The sequence below is a fragment of the Buceros rhinoceros genome, unplaced genomic scaffold, assembly GCF_000710305.1.
Source record: "Buceros rhinoceros silvestris isolate BGI_N320 unplaced genomic scaffold, ASM71030v1 scaffold19490, whole genome shotgun sequence".
Classification (NCBI taxonomy): Eukaryota; Metazoa; Chordata; class Aves; order Bucerotiformes; family Bucerotidae; genus Buceros; species Buceros rhinoceros.
The window spans coordinates 1144-13324 of record NW_010388150.1 but is presented as its reverse complement, the minus strand read 5'-3'; the positions used below and the strand labels follow the sequence as shown (position 1 = coordinate 13324).

Below are 12181 nucleotides of genomic sequence, written 5' to 3'. Positions count from 1 at the left end.
TCCCTCACTGAAGACTATTTCTCAAAAAAATAACAGTAGTACAATTACTTTTGGCTTAGAAAACTAAAAAACTTTATCTGATACTGCTGACTGACTACTTTTTAGCTGGTTTTACTCACAAGAACTGTGCTGTACTGTAGCAGAAATCAGGATGAGTTTAAGATTTGCACTGACACAGCAAAATAAACCAGTTACAGTATAAGCAGGTTATAATTTTAATAGACAGATGAAAGATGACATGACAGGGAGAGGAAAACATACCATACAAATATAAAACATATACCTATCCTATATGCATACAAAATATGAAATCCAACAGACTTATATTTAGCAACAAGCTTAATTCTTTCTTGACTGCCTGTTTTTCCCCAATATAAACTGTATCTTTTCCTACTGTAACTAACTGACTTCGAAAATAAAATTGGAAGCTACATTTTCTAATTTCTAGCAAATACAGAGAATGCACCACTGCCTAATGTCTTTTGAATGAATCTTTCATTTTGCCCAATTCTTACCTTAGAAATTTTTGATGTTACCATCACTTTTTCCTGCTTGACAGGTTTACTTTGTTGCACCACTTGACACCACTTAGGCTTCTGCACCATTAAAAATTCATGCTTCCTCTACAATAAAGTGTAACAACAAATTATATTTCACTTGTTACCTATAAAAGAAGCAAGTACATGTCAGAACAAACCTTACTTGTAGATTCTCTAAACGAGCCTGTACTTTTCTTGCTCGACCTTCCAACTTCTTGTTCAGCTCAGTTACATCACTTAACTGAAAGAATCAGAAAATATTAAAGCATCTGAAATTCAAAACTCAATTCTTGACTTAATTATCACACTGAAATAATTTGATGTGGTTACTGAGCCACTAGATTATTTAAGCTCAAGTTTTTTCTTATGAGTATGTAAAGTGATAGAAACAAAATCACCATCCACCTCTACAAATCTAAGTAGTCACAGACTGGTTGAGTTTGGAGGGCACCTCTGGAGGTCATCTGGTCTAACCCCACCAGTTCATGCAGGGCCACTGAGAGCTGGCTGCCCAGGACTATGTCCAGACAGCTTTTGAGTATCTCCAAGGTGGGAGACTCCACAACCTCCCTGGGAAACCTGTTCCAGGATAAATAAGACAGCAGCAGATCTTCACTGAAGTGCACCCCAACCTTTCAGTTTGTAAGGGAATAATAAACACTACAATGCCAATCTAGATATACAGGCACTACACATTTGATTACTTTTCATGAAATCAGGATATAGAAATGGAACACGCATCTCAAGAACGGACCAACAGTCTTATTAATAATGGGGGAGGGTGAAAGTTTTCTTTTCCACAGAATGAAACAGTTACTGATCATGCTACAAAACCAGTTTCCTCTATGAGAAAAGATGAGGGAAACTGCAGCCTCAATTTAAATACAATAAACATTAAATATAAGGAACTCTATGCATACAACAATTAATACCATGATTATCACAGAACTCAGTTTGCACAGAAATGCAAAGATTTTATAGTGAGGGAAAATAAAGGTGGTTCTTGGTTATGCCAGAACATTAACATTCTAGAAGTTATGTCTGACCTTCTCTAAGAGAAAGAATAAGGCTCTGCTGTAGATTATTATTGTACTCAGGCTATCAGAACTGTAATTAATTTAACAAATAAAAAATGGTCACATAGTTTAGCTAGCAATCTGTGTGTCAGTATTTTAGGTCAGACTTAACAGTCAAGTGAGACAAAAATTCTTACTCTCTGTATTACTATGAATCACCATCTCAGTTTAAGAACTGATAGAATACTGCCTTAATTAACATTTGAAAAAAAACCCCAAAATACTGATCAAACATGAAGTTAAAAATACACATTCTAGTTTTTATTTAATAGAATCAGCACAGCAATTCAGCATAGGGAGGATTCTATTATGTCATAAAATACTTTATCTCCATCAACTCTCAATTTGCTTCAGAAGACATGGATTTGTTCTTACTAACAATTGGCTGTTGCTAGTGGGTCACAGGAATAAGTCCAACTTATTCCAACTTATAAGTCTAATGAAAGATCAGGGAGGGTAAATTGCGAGTACTAGAAAAAGATGTAGAAAGTACTTTCAGTCATTCATAAACTTCTTACAGAAACAAAAAATCAACAATTTTGCAAACAAGCTGTTCAAATATTTTAAATTGTTGACTGCAATGGGTAAAATTATTGCTAACAGGAAATAACTAATTACACCTGTTTTCTTAAAGAGTCATTCATTTCCTTCAAGGTGTCAAATGATGACTTCATCCTCCTATTTTGTTTAGTTATTTCTCTCAAGGCTTCTGTCAGCTGTTTAACTTCTGCTTTGTGTTGCTGTAGAAATATCAAATTTAAAAACATTATTTACAAGAGACAATTTTAGAAACAATTCTTAAGTTCCATTTTAGAGTTAAAATAATAGGGCAAACTTTCAAAGATCAAGTCTGTAATTCTGCATGGCCAAATTTTCATATTCAACCAAGTAGCTAAGAAAAACAACATCCACACTGCATATTAAGAAGAACCTAAAAAGAAACTAAAAGTGTGCACAGCCTATTGCTCTTATTTTTTAGAGATTCTACCCAAAACAGATGGTATCAATATGTATATTTCTCAAACAAATCAGATGTGGAAAATGTTTGTGTACTAAAATAAATTCCAAATATTTTCTTTTCAGCTGATTCTTCCATATAATTACAAAAAGTTGTGGTTCTGTTTTGCAGCAACTTTTGGGGTTTCAACTAGTTTTCCTGGCTTTGCTCACACTGAATCACGCAGAGCAAGAAACTAATCCTATGCCTCGTAGACCAGTGCTCTGGTTTACAGCACAAGCATATCAATTGTTAACTACAACCTGCATATCCACTGCCATTTTTCTCTTTTCCCTGAATCTTATTTTAGATTTAACCTCCTCTGGACACCAGCGCATCTCTTTAAGCACCTCAGATTTGATAAAACGGTTAAGTCTTATTTCACTGAAAATATTCCAACTATATATACTTAATATCTTTCTTTTCTCCCCTTCCATTAATTCCCTAGTCTTCACTCATTCACCCCCTCATTCTCTACTTTTCTTCCCCTTATTCTGGTACTCTGGAGTCACTGAAAATATTCCAACTATATATACTTAATATCTTTCTTTTCTCCCCTTCCATTAATTCCCTAGTCTTCACTCATTCACCCCCTCATTCTCTACTTTTCCATTTCCAGCCATATCCCCTCTCCCTACATGTGTAAATGACCAAAATAAAGCACAGTCGCAGTTCAAAGGACGCCCTGAAGAGACCCTTCTCTACATTTCTGCTTGGAAGGTCAGTAACTTCCATTGCAGCTATAGAGGAAAACCATCTACAGTTCCTCATTTCCTCAAGTGCCACTCCTATCAATAGGATCAGAACAGCTGTGGGCATGACATTCTTGTCTGAAGCACCTACCCACACTTGCCTAAGACGACAAAGATTCACAGAATCTTTTAGGTTGGAAAGGACCTGTAAGAGCAACATTTAACCTAGCACTGCCAGGTAACAACTAAGCCATGTTCCTCAGCACCACATCTACACGTCTTTAATACCTCCAGGGATGATGACTCCACCACTTCTGTGCACAGCCTGTTGCAATGTTTAACAAACCTTTCAGCAAAGAAATTTTTCCCTAATATCCAACCGAAATCTCCCCTGGTGCAACTTAAGGCTGTTTCCTCTTGTCCTTTCAACTGTATGAAATAACAGAACCCCTTCTGATACCCATAAATGTACAGATGTTACCAACATATAATTCAGTGCATCCCTATCACATCACATGTAATGTTTCACTTCTATTTTCTACATACTCAGTTAAAAGCTTTATTGGAAGTTCAATAACCTCTCTAGGAAGAATAACAGTAAAGAACAATTAAAAACGTAAGTAGAACCAATTCAGTTTTAAGCCATAGGGTTGTAGGTGATGCCAGGATATCTAAGCCATCCAATTCTATGATCAAATCAGGCAATGTCATCCATATCATAAACAGCTACACCATTTCACTCCTGCCAGATGTTTGCCTAGTCTGTTCTTAAGACCTCTAGTACTGTAAACACTGCGGTCTTACCAATCGACGTATTTGTATGCTTATGCTTAATTATTTTTGTTAGATCTACTTTTTCCTATACTTAACCTAATTTTCCCTTACTACTACTACTTCTTCTATCACAGACATGAAAAAAAAAATTTCTTCTTTGTGGCATCCTTTTACGCAGCTGAAGATTGGCACATTCACCCTCAATTCATGCTGTATGTTTAACCCACGCATCTGCTCATCCTCTATTTCTGTAGCTGATATTTCTCTACCATACCTTCGGTTTGTCAAGATAAATTTTAATCCTAATGTTATTTTCCAGCACACTTGAAATTCTCTGTCAGGTGCTACTTTCTTCAAATTTAATAAATGTCCTGTTTTCCACCAAACTTCTTATTGAAAATACTGAATAATCCTGGTCTAAAAAGATGTTCCAGAATCCACTATGTATATTGCTTCATCTTTACTATGAACTACTGCCTCACTACAGCTTTATACCAACTGAATTACATTGCTGTTATACTTTCCTAATACGATTGTGAAAATGCCATACAAAACTGTAAGTCCAGACATATATATAACCACTACTCCTCTATTACTGATGCCTGTTACCTTGCTGTAGTGGGAAAGAGAAGGATTTGACAATTTATGATTAACATACATTAGTAGTTATTTATTGCATTGTTTTCTGCATTGTGCTTCCCGCTGTTTGTCCATAGTTTGTTTCAGGATCTGTTTATTTATTTAGAGAACTGTCATTACCTTGATGGCTGTACAACTCTCTTTCCTCTCTTTCCTTTCTTTTGAAAAGAAAGGCACCACAGTTTTTTAGTCTTGTAATACTTCATTTGGCCTCCACAAATTGTCACAGATAACAACTGATCTTTCCTGGATTTCATCAGCCAGTTCTCTAACTGGTGTAACCTTGTTAGAAGCTCGGAAGATTTGAAACACCTAAATTAACGCCTTAACTTATTCTTTCCCTGTTCAAAAGTTGAGGTCCCGGTCTTCTGATGCCCTTTTCTCCTTTTTAACGTGTAGTCTATGCTCCCTCAACAGCTTGTGGGAAAGGTTTATTTGCAAACTTAGAAGAAATTTAATTTCTCAGCTTATGGTTTTGACACGAAGTGCATGTATTTAAACACTTCTCTTGGTGACCTTCTGGATGACAACCAAAACTTTTCACAAGACCTAAATTTAAGAGTAAACACTCAAAAGAACAGCGCTGTTAATCACTACCTCTTCTTACAGCAAAATCATACCATTTAATTTCTTCCTACACTCCCAAAGTTAGGTTGATCTTTTCTTCCTTTGAACCTTTGAGTGTTGTTTTGCTAATACTCTCTGCAATAGCTGTTATGTCATAAGGTCTCATTGTGTCCTAAAGCCTTCCCTCCATCAACTACAGCTAATGCAAAGATACTCATTTAAGATACATACAACTAATTACAGCCAGACCACATATTTTTCTCTAATACTGGTCATATAGGTTTTGCTATTTGAGAAACAAGTAACTTTCTTTTCTAAATTGTAACAGTAAAACGTATCTACACATCAGACAACTAAATGCACCATTCTGAAACAGAAGCCATACAAAACCCGTAACAATATTGTTATGTTACCTTGTAAATGCTAGCCTGCACAATAGAGATACAAAAACCTTGGCAGTCTGGGAAAGGAATGAGAAGAATCTGCACGGCTTGAGAAAGCAGACAGAAGGAGACAAAACAGAAGAGAAAAGACGAGCTGAGCCGTTTGAAGACCAGTCGAAACCAGCATAAATCACAACAAGCTCTGATAAGACGTTCTCCTCTGCCAATTAACCACAATATATGGGAAATTCCCATCGCAAAGCTTAAAAACACTATTTCTTCCGCAACCGGCAGGACATGCCATATTCCACCATATGAGTCTTCCTAAGCTCAGGTCGCATGCATAATAGCTATGAAAAATATTAATCAGTTTTTAGAAATAGAATGAATATTATGATTATTTCAGGGGAAATAATGAATATGTATGTAATCGGGTGACAAAACCTTTGGTTGCGACAGTATATAGTATGCACGACAGGCAGAATTATCCCCTGTGCATCCAGCACTGCTTCTTAATGCTACATTGGTATTAAGGAGTTTTTCTTCTGATTTGCGGTAACAATATTGTCTGGTACTTTTTACGCTAACCTTTCATTTGGGGATTTCAAGCACGTTAGAGAAATAAGCATTATATGCAGGAAACATGATGGCTTAAGATAACCACAAACAAATTAAATGGCGTGTAGAGCAATAAACATCATTAAATATATTAATGCACCTCTTTTATAATTCCAAATTTTGTGTGAACTTCTTCCTCAACATCTCTTATTTTAGCCAAAGCTGCTTCGTGTCTACAAAGCAATGCTTCTCGCTCTGCTAGAAAACGCTCTCGTTTCTGGAGTTGCAGAGCATACTCCTGCTGTGCTGAACTTTCTCTCTGTATCAAGGAAAAAAAAAAAGTTGAAGTGCCTTTAAAATCCATTAAATTGTCACAATTTATACTGAATTTGCATTTTCTCACCCAAAGACATTTTTTTAAATTACAGTGTTAGACAATAGCTTACTATTTAAAAGTATCCTGATGTCCATCTATGTTCAATTTCCCCACAGGTTAACCCAAATGACTTTGATGTGCTTCAGGATGGCTCAGCCTCCCAAAATACAAAAATGAACTCTACATGGTTGTTTAAGTATAAACCGAGACAAATAAACTTAGGTTTCTGTTTCCCAAAGTTTTGGATAATGGTATTAACTGTAAGACAAAACAGTCTCTGATGCAACTATCTACACTAAACACTAGATTACTATATCGTTTCTTCAATTAGTGGCAAGTATCCCTGAAAATGTGGTGAGAAAAAACAGTCACAAAACTATTTTTATGTTGTATGGTGCAAAAGACAGTCCTGGCAGGGAATACAGTAGAAGCATGGGAGCTATTAAAGAATAAAACCATATAGGAGGTTTTCCTCTTAGCAGTCGAGGCCTGCTAGTGTATGAACTGCTAGGATTCCTCAGCAGCACAAAGTAAAGATAACGGAGGGTTTTCAGAGGAGGTTGTGAAGGCAGGCACTCCTGAATGCCTAGAGTCAGAAGAATAGTTTCAGATGCTCTCAGGAGAAGCAATGGTAGCAGGTGTTTCCCTTCATGCCCACAGTGCATCACAGGACACTCCTGGATGTCAAAGCGCTGTGTTCAAGCTCCCCTAACAGGAATTATATCTGATCTACCCACTATGCAAGTCACAGCATCACTACACCACTACCAAATCAGTAGGGTCAAAATTAAGGGAAGCAGCAGATGACAACAGAGTTTTACTACATAACTAATAGTGATTTAGCATTCAAGTAACTCCTGAATTTTCTGTCAAAAGTGAGAATCTTCATATCATTACTCAGGAAAAACTTTTAAGATTATTCCAGTTCCTACCTGAAGCTTCTGATGTATGACAAATAATTCATCATAAATTTGGTTGATGTGAGGTGGTCTTAACTCTTGACTATTGCATCCTTGAGCACCAGTTCCACTCACAATTTTCCTCACCAAACCATTGGTAATATTTTGGTCGCTATTTTCTTGTGTATTTGAAGCAAAATAGGATGGTAAGGTGCTGCCTATGGAAAGGAAAAATCCATTTTACAATAAAAAATTAAGTCCTAGATAAATAATGACGATTGTTGTCCCAAACCAGCAGAAACTTATTTTAGGATTTAGACTGACAAGTATAGAGTAAGAGGTATCAACACGAGAAAGTAATCTCCTAAAGAACTATGGAGAATTGCTCAAAGCTGTGTTCCATGCCTTGTTTGAACTGATCAGTCATCAATGGAATTTTATAAGTAAAACTACGCCCTCCAATATAGAAATCCTATAGATAGCTTGAAATCTATACACAGACTGAATAATAAATCTCCTATTACTTTCGTAAGGGCTTCAGGCAAGTGATTCATTGCTGAGTAGACCTCAGCCTGACTTCTAAGTTAACAGAACAAGACTGAGGAAACTACAGGACATGACATGAGAAACTACTAGACAAGACAAATAACAGCAGATAGCACAATGAGGAATGGCTGGATTTCACAAACAGTCAAATGGCCAAAATTCGCAGATAACTGAAGTACTGGAATCTTTCAGGGAGAGACATCTTGCAAGGCCAGCTGCACCTAGGTATCACGTAAGGCCATGATGATATAGGTGACAGCATCAGAAATACAAATTTGGGTACTGTGATGGTTTTGGCTGAGATAGAGTTAATTTTCTTCATAGTAGCTCATCACATGGGCTATGTTTCGGACTTGTGACCAAAACAGTGTTGATAACACAGGGTTGTTTTAGCTGCACAGTGCTTGCAAGCAAGAGTCAAGGCCTTTTCTTTTTCTCACCCTACTCACCAGCAAGCAGGCTGGGGGAGCACAAGAAGCTGGGAGGGGACATAGCCAAGACAGCTGACCCCAACTGACCAAAGTGATGTCCCATACCATATGATGTTGTGCTCAGCAATATATAGCTGGGGGAATAAGGAAGAAGTGGAGGACATTCAGAGATGTGACATTTGTCTTCTCAAGTAACATTACACATTATGCAGCCCTGCTTTCCTGGAGATGGCTGAACATCTGCCTGCCGATGGGAAGTGGTGAATGAATTCCTTGTTTTGCCTTGCTTGCACGTGCAGACTTTACTTATCTGTTAAAGTGTTTTTACCTCAACCCATGAGTTTTCCCACTATTACCTTTCTGATTATCTCCCTACTGCAAGGGGAAAGAGTGAGCAAGCAGCTGTGTGGGGCTGAGCTGTCCATGGGGTTTAAACCACAACAGGTACAGGTGTAGCAAAACTCAGGCCAAAGAGGAAAAAGTAGTTAGGAATAGGTTGTTCATATGGCAGGCAACTAGGGAAGAGAGAAGGACAATGAGAAGGAGCATCAAGAAACACGAAAAAGATAAGCAAATTATGTCATCTGGGCTAACTGGCGGTATGCATTAGGCAGCTCCATGCTTGATCACCCATCACAGCCCAGGCAGGACAATAAACCAAACCTATTGTTCTGCCACAGTGTGTCTGCATCAGGGGTTAGGAAGAAGAGCAAAATTAGTACAATGCCACACAAATCATAACAAAAACAGATAAAAAGGGAAAAGAAACCAGAAAAAAGGAGTCATACCTGAAACAAATGTGCATGATATTTATACAAGTTTTGTATTTGTTGTGCCTAGTGTCAACTACACATTTTTCCTGGAGCAATTAATTTATTTTTTTTCCTTCTCAGAAAGAATGTGTTTTCAGAAAGCTGTTCTTAGACTCTCCCTGCCCGTTTAATACAACTCTTGGTGAGAGTCTATTACAGTTCCATTTATCAGTTCTGCCTGGCTTCTAAGATTCCTTTTAGCCTCTTAGGGGTTGGTTGTCTGTCTGTCCCCACACTTGCAGATACACTTTCAAAAGAATACATCAGTGTCCTTCTCAACCTAAAACTCTCCACAAGAGACAGAGCTACACTGATTCCAACTCCAACTGCAGCAGCATTTTCAAACATTTGCACTGAATGAATGAATGCCTGCCAGGTCCTTGCTACAATCTTTTAGTTAGAATTTCCTGAGTTAACCGAGTAACAGGAAACACTCTCTACCCACTGCCAGTTTTCCATCCTTAAACTGACAAAGGACATCTGCCTGAACAGAGTTGTAGTATTTGTTAATGCAGCCAGCTACTTAAAACAAAATAAAACAAACACCCCAAACTCACCTTGTTTATTTATTTGTATTATAAAGTCACCTGGCAACCAGCTTCATAAAAGTTTGAGTTTTCTTTTTAAAATGTATGCTCCTATTGCATCAAGTATGTCTGGATCCCCTAAACTAATTCTAAAGGAGTTACTTAAACTTACGTGAGAGGTTAAATCCCCAAATCAAAATACAATTTTAGCTGATTATTGTATTTCTGAACTGAGCAGAAATATATTTACTATAAAGTAGCTTTAATTGCATGTTATACTTCACACAGAGTTGTAAAAATATTTAAAATTCAATATTTATTACCTGTTTCCATGTATATAGCTGTATTTTGAACTGCATCGGTTTCAGAGAAATTAATGGACTTTTCTTCTATTTCTAGACCACTTGAATAACAAAAAAAATCTTGCTCATCACCAAAACTAAAAAAAATACAAAAAACCCAAAATCTGAAATTACTGAGTCCCTTTCTAACATGCTACATATAGAGCATTGTATAAAAAGATAGACATTGCTTAATTTAAGATATTGATAAATATCTGACTGATAAGAAATAGCAATGTGAGGTTATTTGGACGGAAGGTGTTATTACTCACACAATTTTAACCACAACATTTAAGAGCAGCAACAATAATCAGAATTTTTAAAACCAACACTCTCCTCCCACTACCAACCACCAAATTCCAGGAATGCTAAAAACAAAAAAACCCCTTTTTAAGTATTTTTTTATAATACTTGGTGTAAAGTAGCCCTGAAAAGAGATTTCTCGGCTTTGGAGTCAAATCATCTTTCAATAAAAGGAAAGCTGTTCATCATTCTGAGCTGTTTGCTTTCCTCCTGGTTCACTTTATATGACCTGGTTGGATTTATGCCATTCCTGTACCCCATTAGCAATTTCAACATACACAGATCAGACTAGAAAGTGAGTGAGATATTAGTTCTCATCAAAATCAACATTCACATTATTTCACACATTGGCCTCAAACAGTTCTTTACTTAACAAGAAAACAAGAATCTTAAACCAACTCCTGATCTGTGCAATCTGAACGTAACGTTTTACTCCTGGTTTATACGGATCACAAGAGATAATAAAAGATAACAGAGAGCTGAAGAGAAAACACCTCTTACCAATCCCAGTCTTTAAAACTTTGTAGGAAATCATTAGAAGATCTGATGCTATTCTCTCTTCCACTTTCAGTAAATTCTGACTCTGAAGAACATTTCGTTAAAGAAAAGGTTGTATTTTCCAGTGAGCTGTCCATATCACCTGGAATATATAAAATAATAACTATTTTATTTTGCATTTGAGAAGCTGACAGTAATACATCAACAAGGGCTTATTAGCAATGCCTGCCATGTATTTATGTAGGTTTAAGAAGCAAAAAAACTACTGATGCACCCTGACAAATGGATGAAGAGTTATAACAGCTTAAACTGTAGGAAGAATTACTTAGTTTTCAAACCAGGTTTGACTTTCTGAATTTTACAGCTTGCCTTCATACACTGATAAGTATATGAATTCTGATAACTACACTGTTTCACCCTGCTGTCTGCCTGCAAGAGCCACATGTGTTTGTCAAGAAGCCCCAAAACATTCGAAGTATAAATGTGTATGTAGCATTAAATTAAAGCCAAATGCATGCATTAGTGGTGGACTGCTACCAACTACTTCAAGCAGGACTTAAACACAAAGAGGTTGGGAACCACTGTTCTAGAGCATCCCTGGTGCTCTTTACGTGAATGTTGGCATTTCCAGGCTGGCTCCCAAATATCACAAACCCGTGATCAAGAATGTCTACCTATTTAAAACGAGAAAATGCAAAACTACTTACAAGAAATCTTGGAGTGATACAGTTTTAGTATGTATTTTCCCTGCAAAAGACATCAAAGCACCATTGTTTGCTTTTACCTTTGTATAGCATGGAGCTTCCGCTCTCATATTTGGTGTGCAATGCTACTGAAAGGCCATCCTACAAGGAAGCACAAAACCACTGTAACACAGTCAGAATTTTCAGGGAAAGTGTATGTTACAACTCACTTCTTTAACAGTTACGGCACCTTGTGACAGGACACTTAATACAAAACTACTTTGAAAAGGAAAGTGGATTTTTTTCAATTTATAAATGTAAGCAGTCCTCATATTAATAGAAAGAGGGAAACATATTCCCTACAGTCTAATAACGAAATATTCACAGTGTTATAGCTTAAAGTATTTGAGAGACATTATGAAGGCAGTAACATAAGGGCTTAAAAAGAGGATTAGGTAATCACAAAAACAGTGCATCTCTTGGGATTTTTTTATGTCAAAGTTTCCTGCTCTACTTTTTCCTATTAACTGTAACTATGTA

The 12181-nt window shown here is 36.8% G+C and overlaps 1 protein-coding gene across 1 annotated transcript in view; it reads right to left on the bottom strand.

The window, feature by feature from the left end:
- The window catches only part of CCDC138 (coiled-coil domain containing 138), a gene marked incomplete at both ends in the record, with an annotated part of 20925 nt that extends 9293 nt beyond the window's left edge, over nucleotides 1-11632 (bottom strand). The window contains 7 exons of the mRNA XM_010145090.1: nucleotides 516-623; nucleotides 703-780; nucleotides 2236-2355; nucleotides 6386-6544; nucleotides 7534-7718; nucleotides 10962-11043; nucleotides 11570-11632. Of these exons, the coding sequence (XP_010143392.1) occupies nucleotides 516-623; nucleotides 703-780; nucleotides 2236-2355; nucleotides 6386-6544; nucleotides 7534-7718; nucleotides 10962-11043; nucleotides 11570-11632 (795 nt within the window). The remainder of the gene's footprint in view (nucleotides 1-515; nucleotides 624-702; nucleotides 781-2235; nucleotides 2356-6385; nucleotides 6545-7533; nucleotides 7719-10961; nucleotides 11044-11569) is intronic.
- Nucleotides 11633-12181: the final 549 nt, after the last annotated feature.